Source organism: Vanessa cardui, chromosome 1 (genome assembly GCF_905220365.1).
Source record: "Vanessa cardui chromosome 1, ilVanCard2.1, whole genome shotgun sequence".
Taxonomy (NCBI): domain Eukaryota; kingdom Metazoa; phylum Arthropoda; class Insecta; order Lepidoptera; family Nymphalidae; genus Vanessa; species Vanessa cardui.
The window spans coordinates 8,898,074-8,923,105 of record NC_061123.1 but is presented as its reverse complement, the minus strand read 5'-3'; the positions used below and the strand labels follow the sequence as shown (position 1 = coordinate 8,923,105).

At 32.2% G+C, this 25,032-nt stretch overlaps 2 protein-coding genes across 2 annotated transcripts; both read left to right on the top strand.

Annotated features, from left to right (window-relative positions):
* Positions 1-240: 240 nt before the first annotated feature.
* Positions 241-20,341, top strand: LOC124530385 (probable peroxisomal acyl-coenzyme A oxidase 1). The gene is made up of 13 exons (XM_047104545.1): positions 241-810; positions 2,050-2,209; positions 3,802-3,970; positions 4,247-4,370; positions 10,484-10,728; positions 13,736-13,896; positions 14,612-14,774; positions 15,572-15,762; positions 16,570-16,722; positions 16,802-16,907; positions 17,954-18,106; positions 19,512-19,628; positions 19,899-20,341. The coding sequence occupies exons 1-13, from the start codon at positions 690-692 to the stop codon at positions 20,040-20,042; spliced, it is 2,007 nt and encodes a 668-aa protein (XP_046960501.1). The 5' UTR covers positions 241-689; the 3' UTR covers positions 20,043-20,341.
* Positions 20,342-21,570: 1,229 nt separating this feature from the next.
* LOC124531051 lies at positions 21,571-24,779 on the top strand. The gene is made up of 2 exons (XM_047105494.1): positions 21,571-21,804; positions 22,324-24,779. Exon 2 carries the CDS (start codon positions 22,335-22,337, stop codon positions 24,549-24,551), a length of 2,217 nt encoding a protein of 738 aa, XP_046961450.1. The 5' UTR covers positions 21,571-21,804; positions 22,324-22,334; the 3' UTR covers positions 24,552-24,779.
* The last annotated feature ends 253 nt before the right edge of the window (positions 24,780-25,032 follow it).

The following is a 25,032-nucleotide window of genomic DNA, read 5'->3' as shown; positions in this document are numbered from 1 at the left end:
GAACATTTGATTTTTTAAAATATTGAAATAGAAAACATTTCAGTTTACTTTATCTTGTCGAATCTATTTCTAGATTTTCTTTTGATTTGACAAATGTGAAATGACACCATAATGTACTCTGTGAATGACACTAACACTATGACAGTTTCTCGACTGCTAACATGTCAAATTTATGCATAATTTTATATTTTGGTATTAAATTAAATATTATATGATTAGTTAATTATTTGTTAGTTATTTATTATATGATTTAATTTCATTTGATTTATCGAACCTATATATTAATCTTCGTATGGACAAAATCTTTTATGTACCTATTATCTTTCAACCCATTAAACTGTTATCTATTAAACAAGAGAGATGTAATATTTAAACTATGTTCTAAATGAGATAAATAAGATATACACGAAAGTTCTTTTTAATCGGTTCAGGCCAATGTCCCTTTCGATAATACATAATTATTGGCGCGCAATCAGCTTAAAGTCTAATTGCGCGAAACGTCATATTTGTGCTATATACAAACTGGTTTGAGTGTTTCAACAAACAAGTTTTCTCGTCAAGTCTATTCACCAAATGTGATTTAGTCGGTGTTTGGACACAGTGTTGTGTACATGCATTGTGTTTTAAATTGTTTTTGCTCTTTCGTACGAATTATTTAATATAAGAAAGATCACAAATATTTTATAAAAATGTCGACACAAATAAATCCAGATTTACAAAAAGAAAGGGACCAATGCACATTTGATGTAACGGAACTAACAAATTTAATTGATGGAGGTGTTGAGAAAACTGAGGAACGAAAAAAAAGAGGTAAAGAGATTAATGTGTAGTGATTTTTACATTTTGTGTTATCTTATATTTTGTATTTCTTAATTACTGAACCTTCTATATAGAAACATAATGAGTTGGATTATTATAAACATAACAGTTAAGTTTAATTTTAGAAAGTTTAAATCATTCCTTTTAAATTAGAAATTATAATAATTCAATTAAAACTTAAATATTCTCATTAAATAATTTATTTTTTTATAGAATACTTTTGATTTAAATTAAGTACAATAGATATTAACCTGCCCACAAAGTAATTTGCTTTGATTCATCTATGCTGTTGTCAACACTTGTTGGTGAAATCTGTATTGTAGTTACTGTAAGGTTTTTACAATGTTGTGAAATCCTTGTTAACTTTTCCATAAATTTTAAATTTGATTTCATCTTTTATGTTAAGTTTATAAACAAATTCACACACAGACAATCATGTTTAATGTTATATATACTAGCATATCATGCAAAGAATTATCTTTTGAAACCCAATCATATTTTTACATTCCGATCAATTTTTATCTTATATCTTGCTCATATTATTTAATTGATATCATGGTAATTTTTTAATTATTTCAAATATACAAATAATGAGCACACTGATATGAAACTTGGCATCAAAAATTCTTAATCTCTTTTAGTTTCAAGCTAAGGAATCATTGATTCTAATGTTTTAAATACTTTTTTAATACACTTTTTTCACAAATGTAAATGCTCTTCTTTAACTCCTATAACATTAAATAGCCCATAGACAATTACTTTGCTATTCTGCCTAGTTTAGAGTACCTGAAAGTATTACCTAACAAGAGATAAGACCTAAACTGGTTAATTAATGAATATATATAAGTAGAATTAAGTATAAGTAGGTTTTTCATTTAAATGTTTGGAATATTATCAATATATATTTAAATATGATTAAAAAAACCTTTGATATTCTGCATTAGTATTATATTATAAGAACATAAACAAAATTTACTTTCACTGGATAGAAAGTGGTTACTTCTGCAAATAGATAGTGGTATCAAAATATAAACAATTATAAATGGTTCATTCATCATTCCATTTGTAAAATATAATGATACATCTTTTATGTCTGTGATATACACTATGTTAGTGGGTGAGTAAGTCTGTGTAATTTGAACAGGGCCCTAGAAATACTATATATTTTTAATCAGATATGACTTTCATCATCAAGTTCTATAAAGACAAAAATTATAAATTGTTTTTTAGAGGAAATGGCTCTTAAAGAAAACATTCACCTTGACGATGTACCATCAGTATACTTAAGTCACAAAGAGAAGTACGAACTGGCTGTTAAAAAGGCTTGTCTACTGTTTAAGATGATAAGGAAATTACAGGAGGAAGAGAATGCTGGAATGGAAAATTATATGTAAGTTATTTGCAGTATTTACATAATTCTTAGGGGACGTTTGTGCTATAACTGGTTCTTGAATTTTGTACTTCTAGTTGTTAAAAACCATAAGCAACTGTACTTATATAAATTAAAATTCTGAGACACAATTCCATTGTGCTAAGCAATCCACATATTTATTTTTGAAGCTGTGTTATATAGACAATTTGTATTTAACTATTAGCAAATCCGAAAGTTGTGAGGTATGTACCTCTACTTAAGGTGTACTTGAAGTTATATATATGAAAAATTATTATTTTTTAATGTATCGCCAGTTGTTCATATTTTAATAGAGGCATTATGCATGCATATGTATTACATTCTGAAAAAAAACCACATCTTGATACTACTCTCATCATGCAATAAGGGGCAAGTCCTCAGAATGCAAGAAGGATATATTGTATAAATAAAAAAGTAATATAAGAGTGATGAAAAATCTTATTATGAGAAGGAAATGTATTCTGCAGTCATAAGTGCATTGAGAGCAACTATTCTGGGTTACAAGAGCCACTGACTCAGTTAATATGATGAAACAAGTTGCGGTTTGATTATATAATTACTTGAATGGAGACCGTTTATTTTAGTTTATTTTTATATTTCTTTAAAAGTAAAAAGGATAGCTTGATAAAAACAATAAGTAAAAGGGATAACTAGATGTTTTAATTACGCAAAACGTATTTCTACGTAATTACGATGTATTATAACGTATTACTACGTAAAACAATTGATGGCAAACGTCCCAATTAGGACGTTTTCTAGTCTTCACTTTTTGCGCGTTAATAACATATCTGTTTACTACAACATCATTGGGTTACATCAAAAGGTTTTCATGAGATAAAATAATAATAAATTATATTTTCATATATGTACATACAACTCGTACGCAGCACATGGTTATTGTACGAATACAATTGAACTAAATTGATATATATGTATTTATATAAATAAGTATTCGAGAACATATCCGCTGATAAATAATTTCATTTTGATTTGAATGTGCCAAAACACTTGTAAAGTTAATGCAATTACAGATATCATAAATAAAATAACTAATTAGTGTTCTTGGTCACATTTGCTTGGGACTTTTGTATTAATTTTATATTCATATTCGTTTTACGCTGAAATCATATAAAGTTAAGAATAGCTGATATAAACATAATATGTTTTTTTTATAAACAACCAACAACGTACTTTGTCATTTGTCATTTGTCGCGCAAAAACAGATAACTGACAAATAAACATGCTAATTAATAATAATCATAGCATTCCAATTATGTATAATATTGGGATGTTTTCTCACGATGTCCTTTTTGCACCAAAGAATACATATACTTGTAAATAAGTATAAATAAGAATACCATAACTCTTACACGATCTGTACCCGCATCATTCACGCGCCCGATTTCCACCTCAACGCTAAATAATCGCAGTATGACAATATGTTATGTACATGTACAAGGTATACTATAACTAAGATTTAATGGTAGGCATCTTATTGAAATGAAAGATGAAAGTAATGATCGAATTCATTAGACGAACCATTTAAAAAACTATTTTTTATTAAACCCTAGGGCAGTACTCGGAGGCAATTTAGGTTCTGCGATATTGAGCGACGGTTCTCCCCTCACACTACACTATGTGATGTTTATACCGACTGTAATGGGTCAAGGAACTGTGGAACAGCAAGCCTACTGGATTGGAAGAGCCTTTAATCTTGACATTATTGGAACTTACGCGCAGGTATTATCATCTTGATTATTTTAATAATATATGCCTACATCGTAAAACACTTACAAAAAAACAATACATTTCAAAACATTTTTCCTGTTCTATGCATGTCTATGTCTTAATAGGATTTCTGTATTGCTAAAATGCCAAGTAACTATTTATTATTAAAGTACAAGTTAATACAAGACCGGTTTAATTTTTCTGAATATTTTTAGTAATTTGATGCTGTTATGAATTTATCCTTATGTGTGGATCGCATTAAATAAGTTTTTTTTTAATATTTATTAGACGGAGTTAGGACACGGTACTTTTATTCGTGGGTTGGAGACCACTGCCACATATGATCCAAGCACCAAGGAGTTTGTTCTTCATAGTCCTACACTCACTTCCTACAAATGGTGGCCCGGCGGATGTAAGTATAAATATAATTTATTTATATGAATGGAATCGCTTAAATTTGTTTGTTTAAATTTTTCACAAAGTTTTTATCGAAATTTTGGAAGTAAAATTAAAGTGGAATCGAATCAAAACTTTTGTAAGTAGCTTCTACAACTAGTTAGTGTACTTAATTAAATTATTGCTGTCAGTTTAATACGTATAGCATTTACTGGAGGAATCCCTTTGGTAAATGTTCTATGTATAAATTATACCTAAACATAATTTCAAAATTTAATAATAATCTCAAATAAAACAATAACAAAAGTATAAAGTGGTTAAAAACTAATTATTTACAAAGCAACACGCAATCCTCGTCGAATCTTTGACATTGCATTCAAATCGAGACTACCGTATTATTTTTTTATAATTTCGGCTTCTGGTTTTAAAAAAATCTTTTTGTTTTTTTTTTTTTTATATCGATGATTCAAGCACGGTTTCTATAGTCTTGTACGTGAAACATCGAAAATGGTCAAAACTTTTAGAACTTTGTAAACTAAATTACTTGATTAGGATCATAAGAATATACTTTTATATTACACTATATGTCCCCCGCGATTATGCCGTCTTCCATACAATTTACCACATTGATTGACATTTGTGGTTACCTCTGCTTTCCATACATGCCTAATTTAAAAACAGCCTAAAGACCTATCATAAATCATAATGGATCTAACTCATAAGTATACTCGAATCGGACGAGTAGATCTAAATATATTTCGTTCACAATAAAACTCTCAAGTAAAGTAGGATTTTATATAATTATCCCTTTTAAGTTTTTAGTCTTGTTTAGTTTCTATGCACACTCATTCTACTACAAAGTTATATTATATAGTTAGTGTATATCCCATTACATGGTATATACCCTACTCTTACTTAGCCTTCTGTCGTATTGGTCAATATTATATATAGTAGTCAAAAACAATGAGATTTAGACAATTCGAAAATTTTTTGCTAATATAACATATTCCAAAGATACTTTTAACGGAACATGTATTATGGTTGGACTTTGTGCATGCCTTTCTCCACAATTATTATTATACTAGTTTAAATAAAGTTAAAATGCTGAGTTTGCCAATATATTAAAACCTCAAGGAATATAACTTCTCTGATCATATTGTGAGTAACGTTATTGCAAGCAAATATAAAATTCCATTGACGTAATCAGACAGCCAAATTTAAAATAAATAAATACAAAGTCTTACCAAGGAATAAAAATAATTTATTATTTACCGTTACTTTACACTTACCCAATACGGCTTGGTTTTTGAATCAGTAATGTTATATATTAAAATATGAGCAATCTTCTGATTATATTATTAATAATTGATATTATTTCATAAATATACATTTCTATTATTAAACATAAATTCGTATAAACCCTTGGTACTAGGTATAATTGTTAATGAATGCTTATATAATGTACAATGGTAATTACATTAATAAAAAAATATAATATCAAACAAATAGGCTATGAATATTGTATATTGTTTTAAATATTTCCTATTATATAAGGAAATGAAGGCAATCATATATAACACAAGATTAATTATAGTTGCAATTATCCGTAGCAATGCCATCCTGCCTCGATGTACTGAGATCGACTTTTAAACGATTAGTAATAATTCAATCAACTTAGTCCAAATCACAATGTTACCAGAAGCCTTCATATATAAATACTTCTCAAATCTTTTAAACATCTTTATGAAAGACGTGAATGTATGATTATACTTTCTTTTATGGTATAGGCTGGCGGACGAGCACATGGGCCACCTGATGGTAAGTGGTCACCATCGCCCATAGACAATGACGATGTAAGAAATATTAACTATTCCTTACATCGTCAATGTGCCACCAACCTTGGGAACTAAGATGTTATGTCCTTTGTGCCTGTAATTGATATATGTGTATTAATTAAACATTAAATAAAACCCATTGTTCTCATTATGGATTCTGGAAATAATATAATATTATCAAAGCGCATAAAATTTGTATAATAACGGAAGGCAATAACTCTCATTTCTGATGTTCGCTTGCATCCCAATAACTTTATTCCAAATGAGTTTAAGTTTAGCTTTGGCCTCAGATATTTTTGTAATACTTTTAATTAAAAAGTCATTTGATATATAAATTATTATAAAAATAAAGCTTTCACACATTTATTCAATTACATTCTTTTTTGTTTGGCATCTAGAATCAAAAACCGTATTTGGTTAAGTTACCGTTGTAAATTACGGTGGATTTCGACTAGGCTAATAATGTTTCTCACATTGAAAACAGTATTAATTAGTGTTACAATCTGGCGGAAATACAAATATCGAAGTAATTCCTGACTGTGTAAAAAATCTTTCTGAACAAATAAATTAAAATAGAGATAAAGTACAGATACGCTAATAGTGTGATAACATAATCAACCAAAGTTAATCCAGTATCATTTAAATCGTAGAACGATTTATTATTGTTATTTTCTGTATGATCTTAGATTTATATTTTAACTTGGTGAACGCACTCAAAATTATATTAGATATATATATTAGATACTTGTTTTCGATCCTAGCAAAGATTAACCTCAGCTTAATCATAAACCTAAAATGATACAATCTCTGTTATATCCCCATATAACTTAGACTGATTTAGATTATGATTACGTTTCGATTTTTTTACAAAACAAAAAAGCATCGCAAGTTGCAACTAATAGCTTATGATGTATAAGTATATTGATCAGCATTTTAAATTAAAAAAAAGTATATACATATTTGTTTTTATCCTCATTTTTTTATAAAATATTTGATAATTGGATTATGTGTTACGTATTTATATTTAAACGATATACCTATATCAGATTTGTTGTTATCGCTTGAATAGTTTACGAAACGTGTGACTTATTTTACAAAACTCAATCAAATTATCTACAATGTTTATATTCTTGAATATTTATAGCTACTGTTCAATTAACAGAACAGCAATATTTAGAAATTGAAATGAATTATGTCATTTTTTATGAAATTTATCTTATAGTATTACTGCATAAAAATCAATTTAAAAATTATATATAACAGTTTATGAGACATTCAGAAACAAATCTTAAAGTAAGTTACAAATTCCGTCTTCGTAACGAATGGATCATCCTAATTTTTATCAAAGAATTTTATATTTATAATTTATTCCATCCAATTCATATAATACGCGTATATACGCGTGGAATGATATGGAAAATTCCAAAGAATTGATATAAATACCGAGACCACTAAATTGTTGTATAATTTAAATTATTATAATCTTGCTTTCGATTAAAATAATTTCCAAATATTATTTAGTACTAATCGTAGCAAATAGACAATCAATCAATAACCTATGATAATCAATTAATCGGTAATTCTTATCACCGTTCGATAAAAAATATAAATATAATTTGTATATTTACAGCAGGATTGTGAGTCCCTGTTTTGTGAATGATATTCTTCCAAGAATAAATCATGTTTAAACAAAAAAGCATCACTGTGATGGCGGTTCTATCTCGAATAAAATCATCTCTCCCAGGCAACCTTTAGACTCGACGTATTGATAAACTAAGAGAGTATTGATTAGATAAATATAATTACATATATGTATTAGTTATATAAAGTTCAAATAGCTATCGCCCGCGTCTTCGCTCCCTTTTTAGAGTTGGGCTTAAAAAATAGCTTAGGTAGGTACATCTTTCGTTCGAGTTCACCAATAGAGATACGTCAATAAATACAGAAAATAGATCATACAAAAAGACTGTAAACGTACGTAAAGGGTTTTGCATATTATTACAGCGAATGAGTCGTTTTTTTAGTAATGTCATGAATTCATTATACAACAGTCAATGAAAAAATATCGCCGATATTCTACCGAAACCCAAACCCTCATGAGACGCGAAAGAATAACTCGTCAAATAATCTCTAAAACAAAAATACTCGAATCGAAGAACGAATAAGAGTAAACAACTTCACTTGGTGGTAGAGCTTTGTGCAAGCCCGCCTGGATAGGTTCCACCCACTCATCAGATATTCTACCGCTAAACAACAGTACGCAGTACTGTTGCGTTCCAGTTTGAAGGGTGAGTGAGCCAGTGTAATTATAACACAGGGGACATAGCATCTCAGTTCCCAAGGTTGGTGGCGCATTGACGATGCAAGGAATAGTTATATAAGGATTTACGTATTCCATCAATTACCGAATAGCTTAGCTCTTTTCTAGAACACTATTATACTTAACGATATAACTACTTTAATTTTCCTTTCAAAATTCCGATACAAGTTTTTTCGACGTTCCAAACGCCAAATAAAGAATAACGTCAGCGATATCGGGTCATTTGATGTCAAATGTTTATTTGGCTTTTGTGATATTTTAGTTGGAATATGCTTTACACGTGTGCATTCTTCACTAAAAGATTACCACTATATTTTATATTTGATTGATTGTATATAGTATCATAAAGTATTAAATATAGAATCAAAAAAATCTAAATCAAAACAGACTTTATAAAATTAACCTAATAATATTTTATAGGACACAATTAAATTTGGCTACCTGTTTAGAAGGTAGATTGCACTAGGAAGACAAAGTACAATAGCTTTTTTGTTAATGATATCAAAAAAAATAATTTAAAAATGCGATTTGAAATAAAATATAACGACTATTTAAGTACGTTCATTTTAATTAGAGGTACATTTTTTTTCAACATTATCCACATTAGTACAATATGAATGTACAATATGTTTTAGAATTAGTATTATTTAAACTAAATAGGTACCAAATAAAAAACTGATTAACGCGAATAGATAGACGCTCATTCTGAGTAATTTGCATTAAATGTTAAGGTCATTGTTTTTTCGACACTTTAAAATTGGGAAAATATAATAATATTAGTACTTTACCTACGTTTGTAGCGCTCTAATTAGTTTAGTTTTTCTTACGAATATATTAACGTCATTCCCTATTTTAATATGAAATTAATGCGTTGATATCACATTTGCATTTATTTTAAATACTTACCGTATAATACTATAATCCTGATATAGTTGGTACATTTAAATTACTAAAACAAAAATACCTCCAAAAACATACCTACACACTTAAATTCTATGATAATGTTTAATATACAATTTAGAATAAATATGAACTCTATTTTTAAGCAATTTTTTTTTTCTTTACTTTTTTACTGTATATTACAATTATATTTTTTCATCACGATTTTTGCGCCAGGAAGTTTATGATTCATTTAATGTGCAATAAAATCATATAAAAATATATTTACGAATATTTTTATTTTAGGTTATTATATTTTTAGAATCTATAAAGAAATTCGTGTATCATAACCACGCATATTTGACATACAGTTGTTGCTATGCTTATTTTATACTTAGTAATTGTAACAATTCCGAAAATAGTTGTTCTTTGCAATCAAAATCAAAATCAAAATCAAAATAAACTTTATTCAAGTAGGCTTTTATAAGCACTTTTGAATCGTCATTTTACAATTAAGTGAAGCTACCACCGGTTCGGAAAGTAGATTCTACCGAGAAGAACCGGCAAGAAACTCAGTAGTTACTCTTTTTTAACATTTAAAAAATACAGTCATGTTAATTAAATACAATTATTTCAGTACAGTAACAGGTATTAACTCCACGCTTTTTTATCATCTACAAAATCTTGTATCGAATAGTATGCTTTTTCTACCAATGTATTTTTAACAAACGATTTGAATTTACTAAACGGCAAAGTTAAAAATTTTTGCGGAATTTTATTATAGAAACGGATACCTTGCCCCAAGAAGGATCTATTGACTTTGCGGAGTCGGAAACTTGGCGTTATAAGTTTATCCTTACTTCTAGTGCATATACAATGATTATCACTGAATTTATCAAAGTGATCATCATTGTATATATTGATGAATATATACAATGATGATCACTGTATATATTAAGAAGATAAACAATATAGTAACTTATAGTTACTATATTGTTTATCTTATTCGGAGACACCCAAATCTGACTGTACCTACTAACTTTTAAAATAAGATATTACTTTTAAAGTTATTGTTTAAATAATCTTACATTTCAGTGGCCCACACCGCGAATTATTGTATTGTAATGGCCCAACTTTACACAAAAGGAAAATGCCATGGAATCCATCCATTCATTGTTCAGCTCCGCGACGAAGAAAGTCACATGCCGCTGCCTGGCATCAAGGTTGGCGAAATTGGCGCCAAGCTTGGTATGAACGGAACAAACAATGGATTCCTAGGCTTCGATAAAGTGCGCATACCCAGAGATTACATGCTAATGAAGAATTCGAAGGTCTTAGAGGTCAGTAACGCCTATTTGTCACCTAGGTTTTGGTTAAAACGATTATTATAATAAATAATCTTATGTTTAATTACACGCGTTTATTAACTGTTGATTATGATTGAATTTATTATATTAAGTACTTATTGGGGTAAACGCACTTATGAGCCTACAGATAAACAGTCGTCTTTGCACCTCTGCCCAAAGACTTGATGATACCTATACATAATTATCGGAACTGAATTTAAACATTTTTACAATTAAATAATTGTTTCCTCTACGAAACGACAGTGATAAGAACTATATTATTCAATTTCATTTATAATACAACGATCGTACCTGGATGCATTTTAAACTAATTTGTAATAGTTTTGATACATTATATTTCAATCCAATTTTGACTAATACTTACAATAATAAACCTCAGCTAAATCGTTGCCAAGAGTTATTTTATGTTATGTGTTTACGATACTAGCCCACATAGATTTCGATCCAATTACAACGGAACCATCACTGAATTATTGTGTTAATAGAATATGAAAGTTACTGAACTAAGACGGGGAACTTTTTACAGGTGATAATTTAGAATTCGCGCCCTAAATGAAAAGTTCGATCATATCAATACGTATAATTAGTAAAATAATTTACAAAATACTTATAAAATTATAGTGCATTTTCACATCCACGACAAAATTCTCTACAATCAACATACATTACTTTTATACCTTATGCATTACAGAAACACGCTCAAGTATTTTGTGAAAATAAACAAAAAAAATATACTTTTTTATGACTGAACATAGAAAACACGAGAATTATTCATATATCTATTCATAGTTATGTTATTTAATGTTTATGTAACCTAAGGTCAAGGTACGAATCTTAATTTGAATAATTCCTTCTCTTGTTCAATACTATGCATTCTAGTTAAGCTATATTTATATAATATTTTATGCATCACACATATTACCACTTTGTTTCACGAAGGCTCGCCCCTCCAACATAAATTATCGCTTTGAATTAGTGTGAGTGTCGTTCGTATTTACAACTTATCTTAGTGTGAGTGAGATGACTAATTTTATAATAAAGACAAAGATAATATTACACAAATGTGCACCCTGCCGTTGTGTGTAACAGGCACTGATAAATGAATATGCAATGATACGTCTGCTTACTCTTTATGTATTATTATCTTATGCATTTAAATTTGCTCCTTAATGTGTCGCCACTGCCTCGCGCCTAAATTTAAAAAAAATACATCATAATATTGGGATCAGAGTATAGTAATAGTACAACACAACTAAGATGTCGCATCGGCAAAATTCGTAAAACCGATCACATCCAAATTGAGCACGCTATCCCAAATTATCAATATTTATTTCTCATGCGAATATGATCTTTGCACAAACGTAATAACTTGTAATATCATATATTCGTCAATTTGACGCGTCGGTTTACATGCACTTACTTTCTCTGACGCGTGAATCTATAGCAACGAATAGCGTCGCATGGCGCGATAGGGAGCTATTTCTATTGGTTGTGTAAATCGGCAGTAATCGGTTTTATAATAAAACCCATTCCATTGCATTTTCCGATGCTACATCTAATTTGTATCGTACTATACTGTAATCTTGCCCACATTAAGATTCGATCTTGCGCCGCCACTGTGTAGGTATATTTTTGAATAAGTATTTGATACTTGATTTCTAACATTTTAAGGAAAATAATTTAAACTATATTGTGATTTAATTTAGATTTACGTTAAAGACTAAAATTTTAGCACACTTTAACCTTGGCTTTAATTAGCCAGTTTTAAGAATATTGAATATTTTTTACAATACATACATACAAGTACCTTTAAAATAATGCAAAAAAATCTTTGTATTCTCGATTTTTAAAAGAAGCCGTGCATCCTACTGACAATATACTTAATAATTATAAAATAATTCATGATCAGTTTTATTTCGTGTATTAAGAACGTTTAATTAAGAAATTTCAATAAATTCTAAAACGAAGTGTTCAAACGTAGATCGGAGTTCTTTTTTAAATATTTAAATATATTTAAATTTAAATAAATATATGTAATTGTAATTCACTGCGGCTTAATCGTATCTACCAAATTGTTAATTACATTTTAATTATAAAGATATGTTGTATTACGCAACAAAATTACAATAAGGAAACTTTAGGTGTGTATAATTAATGAAACGATATAATATAAATGTGCTCGTACTTTTATTATAGATAATGGTATCAATAATAATAGGCGAACAATAATACGATCAAATATAAAATGTTTACATATAGTCACATATTTAATAACAAAATAAAAACTTTTTTAAATGACTAATGCCTGGTTTCTTTTTTTATAGAAACGATTTGTTTTGCATACGGAAGTTAGTATTCTAGTTTATACTTTGACTAACAATAAGTAGTACTATATATATGTATGTATATATATATATATTAGGCCACGTATATCATTATTTATTATGATATACGTGGCCGGACGATGTGAAGGCCTGATGTTAAATAGTCACCATCGTCCATAGACAATAGCGCTGTAGGGAAATATTAACCATTCCTTACATCGCCACAGCGCCACCAAGCTTGGGAACTAAGATATTATGTCCCTTGTGCCTGTAGTTACACTGATGCGATCATCGTTGAAACAACGGCGGGCACATAGCCCTTCACCAAGAACAAAATATTCAATATAGTGTCTCGTTAATTTTATAAGATAACACAAATGTTCGTCGATATAAATTTGACGACCTCCGTGTCGAGTGGTATGTACACCTGTTTTCATGGGTACGCCACTCCGAGGTCCCGGGTTCGATTCCCGGCCGAGTCAAAGTAGATTATCATTAGTTTTCTATGTTGTCTTGGGTCTGGGTGTTTGTGGTACCGTCGTTACTTCTGATTTCCATAACACAAGTGCTTTAGCTACTTATATTGGGATCAGAGTAATGTATGTGATGTTTGTCTCATATTTATTTATATACGTAGACCATTTGTTCTCAATCAGGACGGAACATACGTTAATTCCCCAAGTTCGAAGCTGACGTACGGAACGATGATGTTCGTACGCGTGATGCTCGTCAACGACATGTGCAACTACATGGCTAAAGCCGTTACCATAGCAACCAGATACTCGGCTGTAAGGAGACAGTCGCAGCCGAAACCGAAGTAAGATTATTATTATTATATATCATCAGGTTTAATTGTAAAAGAGTCGAGATGGCATAATGGTTAGAACGCGCGCATCTTAACTGATGATTGCGCGTTCAAACCCAGGCAAGCACCGCTGATTCATGTGCTTAATTTGTCTTTATAATTCATCTCGTGCTCAGCGGTGAAGGAAAACATCGCGAGGAAACCTGCATGGGACAAATTTCATAGAAATTATGCCACATGTGTATTCCACCAACCCGCATTGGAACAGCGTGGTGGAATATGTTCCAAACCTTCTCCTCAAAGGGAGAGGAGGCCTTAAGCCCAACAGTGGGAATTTACAGGCTGTTGTTGTTGTAATTGTTTTCAAGAGTCACTAAATTACTTTATGACTAGTCTTTGTCCAATTGTTTGTATTTCGTAATATATGTAGACTTAATGGATTTTTGTGTATTTTAATTTTTTATTTAAGATTGTATATCTTACTCAATAATAAACAATAAACTATGTAAAAACGTATACCTCAAAAGGGAAGTCACTTCCCGGAATGGAAAAGTCTATACCATATTATAAGTCATTTTACAAAAAAAAGAAACATCCTTGAGTTGGTCCTCAAACGTAATGTAAATAGCAAAATATGAAATGTTAAATAATTAATGTAAAGTTTTTATTATTGTTATATAAAAAAAAAAATAGTCACGACTTAATTCCATCGTAATGTTTACGACAGCGAACCAGAACCGCAGATTCTGGATTACCTGACGCAGCAACACAAGTTGCTGATTGGTATCGCGTCTGTGTACGCGTTCCGAACCAGTGCCAACTGGCTGTGGCTCATGTACAACAACGTCACCGCAGAGCTGGAGGCCGGCGACATGGAGCGCCTGCCTGAGGTACGCCGGTTAAACAGTTGCTCTATACTAAAGGCACCCTTTAGTACAGAACAACTCTGCAAGGATAAAACAATTACCCAATTTATTTGGACAGATGCAAAGTCTGATAGAATACTCTTGCTGGGGAAATGCTTTCAGTACTCATTCATATGCGAAATTTGGATATGTTAAGTATAAAACTCATCGACAGAACGTCTGATACCATTCGATTCACATCTTTATGAAATTTGGAACGAAAACCTTCTATAGTTTGGAATAGCACATAGATTTTTATCGCGGAAAAATATAAGTAAATTATGTAACATTTACGGAAGGAACCTAATACGAGAATCAGATGATGTTGTCATGATGGCCAATCTCAAGGGAGACCAGCCAATTGTGTCTGACGTAATTTTATTTTATTTTATTTATGTTTGAGAAACATGCAGTGTGTTATTACATAGAATTAAGGAATTATTACTAAATCATAAACCAATAAAGTTTCCACTTAAAAATAGTACAAATGTTAGAGTATGCGTGTAAAAAGACAACAGAAAGAGACAAAAATACAATATACGAGTAAAATCAAATCGACTGATTACAAAGTAAAAAAAATTTTTTAAATTAAAAGTAAATACAGATATACTCTTTATTCCTGGGCTGTTTCCAATTTTTTTGCGATAGAACAACGTAATATCTTTTTATTACCTGTAACTATGGTTTGAACCATGGACCTCGGCATCTGCGTCCCCATATCTAAACCTAGACCGACGAGGCAGTCACTTGTGTCAATAATAAGAGCGGTAATCGTGTGGCAGCTGCACGCGCTGTCGTGCTGCCTGAAGGCGGCCAGCACGTCGGACGCGGCGGCGTGCGTGGAGCGCTGCCGGCTGGCGTGCGGTGGTCACGGGTACATGCTGTCGTCCAACCTGCCGCTCACCTACGGGCTGGTCACCGCCGCCTGCACCTACGAGGGCGAGAACACCGTCATGCTGCTGCAGACCGCCAGGTGAGTCGGCTGGACGGAAAATCTCGTCCACGCCGTTAATAATAGCCCACTTGACTGGTTTTTAAAATCCAATTTATATTATTTAGTAGAAGTTAAGGACGACGAAGCTCGACGGAATGGCTCGTACACGCCCTTAATAATAGCCTACTTGACTGGTTTTTAAAATCCATTTTATATTATTTAGTTAAGGAACTCAGTAAAAGTTGTGTTTTTTTTTATTTCTAGTACATATTTGCCGAAAAATATCACATTAAAAATTCCATATTTAAATAGCGCGCAAAAACGCTACTTGGACAATATGGCGCTGCAATGGGGTCGGTGACGTCACTTTCCTGTATTTTAATCTGTGGTACATATGTACCACATGTGCTTTTCTACTATATAGTAGAAAAGCAAAGTTCACAATAAAGTGACCTCATCATAATCTTGCCAATTAGGAGCGTTTTGTGTCACGTGACAAACGTTTAAAAAAAATGCATTTTTATTTATGGATTTTTGAATAAATTAAGTATACGCAGGTCTCTGATCTGACAAAATACACTTTCAAATATTGTAACTTCTTTCCTATAAGAAGTGACGGGATTTTAAGTTAGTATAATACTTGACTCGAGACAACAGACTAGACTAGTTTAGATGGAGTCGATGTTACTTAAATGAATCTTTACTGTCAATTTGGGCTAATATGACCAATCTTGAGGCAGCTGTTTAGTGTTTTTGTAATAGCCATTATGGCATTTTCTTTTCAGATCCTGAACAAAAGCACCATAAGTCATTACAACGATTATATTAATGTGAGTATATTTCCAGGTTCCTGGTCAAAGCGTGGCAGCAGGCGGCCAGTGGGAACACTTTGACGCCCACTGTGTCGTATCTCGCAGACCTGCGTAATGGACGAAGATCCCCACCCTGGGACAATACCATCGAGGGTATAATTGCAGGTTTTCATAGGGTTGCCGCCGGGTAAGAGATTTTTAAAAAATCTATAAAAAAAGAAATAAAGATTAATTTTTTTTCGTAATTAATTGAAATGCGTTTTCAGGAAAATCGGTCAGTGTGTCGCGCAAATTGAGAAACGTCAGAAAAGCGGCATGTCGTACGAGGACGCGTGGAACATGACATCGGTTCAGCTCACGTCGGCTTCTGAGGTACGGCCATATTTATATTTCATTTAAAAAAAAAAAAACTAAGTCTGAACTTCAACCCTCACTATAGGTATCTCTTTTGAGTATTAGATCGATGACTGTTTTAAGGCCCGCGCAAACTATAGCCGCGGCGGGCCTAAACGCATCGCATTGCAAAATTGCGCCAAAGCATATAGCAGGCGCATCGGGGCGCACCGACACCCAATATCTTATAATCGGTCAGGTTTTGGCAATCTAAGAAGATGGATAGTTCCTGTTGATGATTCGGTTTCTGTTTGGTAATTCACGAACAGCACTCATTCAGCCGTCTACTTGTTGCGTCTGCTAACGCACACTGAGACGGGCCGCATTGTAACGCACTTGGTGGTAGGGCTTTGTGCGAGCCCGTCTGGGTAGGTACCACCCACTCATCAGTTATTCTACCGCCAAATAACAGTAGTCAGTATTGTTGTGTTCCGGTTTGAAGGGTGAGTGAGCCAGTGTAACTACAGGCACAAGGGACATAACATCTTAGTTCCCAAGGTTAGTGGCGCAGTGACGATGTAAGGAATAGTTAATATTTCTCACAGCGTCATTGTCTATGGGTGATGGTGACCACTTACCATCAGGTGGCCCATATGCTCGTCCGTCAACCTATACCATAAAAAAAAAAAAAACAAAAAAAATAACATCGCTGCAAAAATACGCCTGGCTAGCGATGCGCCAATGCGTTGCGATGCGGCCCGTTGCGGCCAGCCCGAGTGCGATAGCCCATACAAAATGTATGAAACTGATTCAGGCGAATTTTTGTTATGCGTTGCGCCTCGGTGTGCGCCTATCTTTATAATCATTTGGCTTGTAGAGGTTCTCTATGAATTTTTATTAACGAAACCACATTAAATTGTATAACCTTGTGTTTAACTTGTGTATGTATGTGTGTATTCCTCTCGGTAGAATCTACTTTCCGAACCGGTGGTAGCTTCACTTAATTGTAAAATGACGATTCAAAAGTGCTTATAAAAGCCTACTTGAATAAAGTTTATTTTGATTTTTGATTTTGTGTTGCGCAGGCGCACTGCCGCGCCATCTTGCTGGCGACGTACTTCGGCGAGACGGAGGCGAAGGCTCGCAGCGCGTCTCCGGCGCTACGGCGCGTATTGCGCCAACTCGTCGACTTGTATGTCGTGTACTGGGCGCTGCAGACCCTCGGCGACCTGCTGCGGGTACGTGCTCGCTGTACCCCCTACACTACTTTACACTCTTTACACTGCCCTTGCTGATGGGATTCACCAATCTCTCACTCGCTCCCTCATTAATTAATTAATGAGATAGAGAGATTACCTTTATAGTCTGTTCCAATGCGTATTGCGCCAACTCGTCGACCTGTACGTCGTGTACTGGGCGCTGCAGACCCTCGGCGACCTGCTGCGGGTGCGTGCTCGCTGTACCCCGTACACTATACACACTCCCCTTGCCGACGGGACTAACCAATCTCTCACTCGCTCTCTCATTAATTAATTAATGAGATAGAGAGATTACCTTTATAATCTGTTCCAATGCGTATTGCGCCAACTCGTCGACCTGTACGTCGTGTTACGTGTACTGGGCGCTGCAGACGATCGGCGACCTGCTGCGGGTACGTGCTCGCTGTACCCCCTACACTATACACACTCCCCTTGCAGACGGGACTAACCAATCTCTCACTCGCTCTCTCATTAATTAATTAATGAGATAGAGAGATTACCTATACAATACTTTACACTACTTTAAACTGCCCTTGCTGATGGGATTAACCAATCTCTCACTCGCTCTCTCATTAAATAATTAATTAATGAGAGAGCGAGATTACCTATACAATACTTTACACTACTTTAAACTGCCCTTGCTGACGGGATTAACCAATCTCTCACTCGCTCTCTCATTAATTAATTAATGAGATATCGAGATTACCTATACAATACTTTACACTACTTTACACTGCCCTTGCTGATGGGATTAACCAATCTCTCACTCGCTTTCTCATTAATTAATTAATGAGATAGAGAGATTACCTATATAGTCTGTTCCAATCTTAACAGCAAAAACCAAAAAAATCAAATCAAATTACTCTTTATTGTACACCAGTAAATAAATTACATATACACGGTTAAATGAAAGATGTACAAGCGGCCTTATCGCTAACAAAGCGATCTCTTCCAGGCAACCTTAAGGTAGAGGAAAACAGATATAGAAGAAGCCAAATTGATAAGATTTGACAGAAAATTGACGCGATATAATTGGTCGATAGCTTTATTAATCTGTGATATTCAGTATGGATTTGCGAACAAATTACGTCTTGAACGTCGACGGCGAAGTAAAATTAAAATGGAAATAAGTAACTAAGTGTTGTTTACAAATAAAGATATATTAAACATAAAGTCTCTCACTCAACTACTCTGATAGGAAACAAGTCCAATCCAATATAATCCACTATATACCTTTCCACCAGCCTTTACAAGAACAGTTTGGTTTCATAAGCTTGCACAGGTACTCGATAAGAGGAAGACTAGGCCCGGCTAATGCATCAAAATTGTCGACAATCTATAATTTACCTTCACCATTTGCATTTAAAATGTTTTTACTTTACAGTTCACATCGATATCTGAGCGCGACGTCGAGCAACTTCAAAACTGGTACGAAGACTTACTGGTACAACTGCGCCCCAACGCTGTCGGTCTGGTCGACGCTTTTGACATTAGGGATGAGGTAAACTTGCATATTAAATAATTTTTATTTTAAATTTGTTTATGTATTACGGCCTTTTTAATAATTTCTTATGTTGATATATAATGCTTACAAATGTCAAAAGTGAAAGCGCAAGGTTGAGAATAATGATTTAACCTTACATTCATATGGCAAAATAAAATGTTCTTCAGAATTTTTTAACTATAATTATAAAACATTTATGGTGATTGACTTAATTACCAGATAAAAATGTTATTTGGGACATTCCTTAAATTGTCAAAATGTTTTTAGATCCTAAACTCAACGCTCGGTGCGTATGACGGTCGCGCTTACGAGCGTCTGATGGAAGAAGCTATGAAGAGTCCCCTCAATGCTGAACCTGTCAATAAAAGTTTCCACAGCTATCTCAAACCTCTCATGCAGGGCAAGCTGTGATATATTATTATGTAAAATATATTCTAAATAAAATATGGTGCCTTGGGTGATAAATACTGGCCGTTAAATGTAAATGATTAAATACATAACATTTAAAATAGTAAAACTATTAATTTTTAAGTAAAAAAAAATCATGACAATATTTCTAAGTATACATAAGTTTATTCTAAAATTCATTTAAAAAAGTATTGTACTGTCATTTTAAAAAAAAGTAATCACTGAAATTTTTGTTAATTTCTTTGTTTACCTTTTTAGAAAGTTACCGACAAAAACAACTTTTTTAGCTGATATTTGAATGTAATTAAGTACATCTAAATTGGCAATTATCCTTTTATGGAAACACTGTAATTTTTTATTTACTTCATTGATGTCGCTTTTGAAAGAAATGTATTTTTATAATTGAATATTTGACTGGCCAGATAGTTTAATTATACTTAAATCTATTTTATACTTAAGATAATATTGTAATCTAAGAACAGAGTTTTTTGAAAGATTTTATACAAAAATAATAATATATCATGTGTTACTTTTATATAATGAAAGTAATTGGGTGGAGGCTAAATAACATTCCAAACATTGAAAATGTAGAGATTACAAAGTATTATTTTAGTTCACCATATTACTTTTTGTTTAAAGATATTGGTAAATCAAATATTTGTTTATAATGGAATAAAAGTTATTATTATTTTTTATTTAGTTTTACTCCATGCCACCTAAATTTTCACTCGACCATCTCTTACAGACAAATTACAAATCTCTTACTCACAGCTCTTCGACCATCACCAATCGAGCATGTACTAATTGAAAAGTAAAATAAAAGTGCCTGTACATGCACTATTCACTCATGTCATGTCATGTCATGTCATGTCATGGTGGTAAGATACTAGAAGCTACATTAATCAGATGCGAATTGTGTGCTTTTTCAAATAATCTCTCCCCGAACATTATTCAAATTATGATCTACTCAGAGCTCTCATAATTTCAATCAATAAGTACGGCTGCTACTTGTAAGTGTAATAGAGGTTTGTGCCCGAAAACAGCGGGAATCTTCAAAAATCAACCTTTTCTTTTGGTTAATTTATCTCGAAGTATGTATGCCCATTTTTCGTGTAAGTTAGGTAGGTAGGAATGCAGTTAGGGCCTACGCAGCCTCGGCTGCGACTAGTCCGCCACAGTTCTCAATAGTCCGTCAGTTAACGGGAAACTAACCAGCTAGTAAAAGTAATGAAAATTAAGAGTGGCCGCAAAAGTTTGCTTAATCCTTTTTATTAAATAAAGAGTCTAAAACACGAAAAATTTGGAACTTCATTTTTAAGTAATAAATAGTCACTAGTATTATATGGTTAATTTAACAAAGGAGACATTTTCAACGCTTTCAGGCTCGTTCAAATGTTGTAAAACGTAACGAAAACGAAAAAAAAAACAATAGAGCTGGTAAGTTTTAGAGGTAACAACTTTTTTAATGTTTCTTCTCATTTTGAATGGGAAAGCTATCGGTATCTTAATTTAATCAATATAGGGTAAAACCACCTATTGTTGGCATTACACCAATTTATTGGCACGTTACAGTTATTTATCAATAATAAGGTTACCAGTACCCGAACTCTGTATTTTTTTTGTGCAATAAATAGTAGTTTTAAAGTGCTATACTACTGGCAACACAGAAGTTGCCCCTTTTTGAAGATGGCGCCGCGGTGAACACTTGTTTATCGTACTCGGACTTGAATGAAAAAAACTAACAAAAATTTGTGTTTTTGCTAAGGTAAGAAGTTAACTATTCTCAATAATGTTCGCGAATCTTTCAAGTTCTGTTTAAAGCTACTGTTTTATACGATTATTTAGAAGTTTAAGTAGCTTTTTTTAATAACGATTTTTATTGTTTAAACCGATTTTGTAAAGTTTTTGCTGTGCCAATATATGGTACAAATAATATGAGTAAAACCTTCTTATTGGCATTGTGCCAACATTAGGTAAATAAACAAAAAATATATTTAATGTCAAAATATACTTAATATTAATTATCTTACGATTCAGATTTCAAATAATTGCGTGTCATAAGTTAAAAACATTTTTTTCCAAATGTTGGCCCACTGCCAATGGCATAGAAAACCATTAATTGGCAGCAGTGTCAATAATTAGTATCAAAAAACATTAGTTTTTTGCTATTTTTTTATGCATGTTTAGTTCACAAGTTTGCTTATTAAATGTAAAGATTTACCAACCATAACAATTATTTTTTATAATTTATATTTTAATCCTTACATTTAGAAAATATTTTCAGTTGTCTTCAAAATGAAGCCACGTACAAAAGCCATAAGTAATGTAAAGAATAATAAGGTAAAGCGGAAGATGTATTCCGAAGAAAATTTGCAAAAAGCCCTGGTAGAAATTACTAAGGGAATGAGTAAAAAACTTGCTGCCCGAACCTTCCAAGTGCCGCGTTCGACTATACAGTTTAGATTAAAGAATCCAGAGCATGGCTGTAAACCAGGCCCACCCACAGTTTTAAATAACGATGAAGAAGCGGCTTTAGTCGAATGGATTAAAGTTAGTAGCCAAAAAGGCTTCCCAAAAAGAAAAGACGATTTAATCAAAAGTGTTTCGCAATTTCTACAAAAAACCAATCGGGCGTCCTCATTTAAAAATGGCGAGAAATGGTTTAAATTATTTTTAGCCAGACATCCTACCCTTGCTTTTCGTACGCCAGAAGCAGTTACAACTGCCAGTTCAACTGTGTCAGAAAATGATGTCAGGGGATGGTTTCGGCAAATTAACGACTACTTTATTGAAAATAATTTGCTTCACATTCTTTCTGAACCAGATCGAGTGTTAAATGGAGATGAAACAAATTTTGTGTTGTGCCCAAAAACAGGCCTCGTTTTGAGTTCGAAAGGAGAGAAAAATGTTTATGAAGTTAATCACGCCCAGGCTAAAACTTCGTTGACTGTAATGTTTACTTTTAGTGCAGCTGGAAAGCTTACTCCACCAATGGTAATTTTTCCAAATAAAAGATTACCTGCAGAAATAACTTCTAAAATTCCAGAAGATTGGGGCGTGGGTCTCAGTGAGAATGGATGGATGAATACCGATATTTTTTTTGATTATATCAAGAATGTCTTACATCCCCATCTGGTCAAAAATGGTACAAAATTTCCTGTAATACTTTTTGTAGACGGTCATAAGTCTCATTTAACATACAATGTAAGCGAACTGTGTTCATCTTTGCAGATAGTTCTAATTGCTTTATACCCAAATTGTACGAGGCTTTTACAACCTGCTGACGTTGCTGCATTTAAGCCTTTAAAAACAGAATGGCAAAAAAGTGTTTTAGAATGGCGTAGAACTAATCCATCTCAAGCACTAACTAAGAATCAATTTGTACCATTGCTTAAAGACACAATAGAAAAAAGTATAAAGCCGCAAACTATTATCAACGGGTTTAGAGCAACAGGGATTTGTCCGTGGGATGAAAATGCAGTAGATTACAGTAAATGCCTTGGAACAAAATGCATAAAAATGTCCAACTCTTCTGACATCACCCGAGAAAAAGACAAATTACTCTCAAAAGAAGATTTTGTTAAATTAGTAGGCAATAATAACATTGATTGCATAGAAAAAGGAGAGTTAACATCAGAAGAGTCAATTGTTTTAATTAAAAAAATCTGGAATTTCTTTAGTTCATCAGCAAATATATCTTCAAATCAACAGCAAAATCTAGATGTAGAACCAGAACTTATAAATAATGTTGAAGACTTTAATAATAATTTAGAGATCGAAAATATGCAAATATTTATAAACGATTGTCCAAATAGCATAGTTGAATCAGAAGAATCTAAGTTACACCCTATTTCAGAAGAAATTGTTTTTGAAAAATTAGTAGAGTCCTCAGATGAAGGCAACGTGTTATTTGAAGATTTATCACAGGAACATCATTTTGAATTAATAAACCACAGTGTTCAAATACATAATACTACTCCCGAAAATCAGAATTTAACAAGAGTTCAGTCAATACAAATTATTTCAGATCAGTGTAATCCATCTGTCACACCTTCAACAATACCCATGAAAAATCTTACTCCCGTAAAGTTAAATGACATTTTGATATTACCCAAAACACCGACAAGAAAAGGACGTAAGAACTCTATAAAAACTCCGTTTGTACTAACCTCTGAACAGTGGAAAGCACAAGAAAGTGAAAAAATCAGAATAAAAAAAGAAAAAGCAGAAGGGATCAAGAAAAGAAAAGAAGAAAGAGAACGAAAGAAATTAGAAAAAGAGAAACAACAGGTGCCAAAGAAACAAACCAAAACAAAAAAGAAACCTAAAGACGAAATATCTAAAATACTATTTTCTGAGAAATTCTATAAATTTGATACTGAAACCATTGTTGAAAATAAAGAAAATGATCAGGATTTAATTGATACAAACAGAATGCAAGGAAGTCGTCATAATAAAACATACACCACGGACGAAATAGAAAAAATATTGACTGAATTAGATGATGATTGACCTTGTACATAGTTACTTAAAATAGTGATCTCAAAATGTTGATTTATATAGATTTGTAAAAAAAAAATATAGGATAGTATAAAAAACGATCTCAGTTGTTATAATTGATATTTTTATAAATATTTATAATGTTCAGTTTTCATGTTTAAGTGGCTTTTGTTTTCATGTGTAATGAGAAAAAAGTTTCTAATATATGTTCTTTAATTAAAATGTTCATTGTAGTCATTTTATAATGTTTTTCATTACTATACCATTTTTATTTGTTTCTTACTGTCTTAATTAAGGAAAATAGAGGATATGTCAATAATGGGTTATGATCACTGCCAATGAAGGGATTTTCTGTGCCAATGACTGGTTTTTTACTCAACATAATTTAATTCCGAAAAATGTTAAATCATACCGCATAATCTAGAATAAAATCTATTGGAAAAGGTTTTCTAATACTTTTAAAAGAGTTTAAATCAAGTTTTTATGTTTAAAT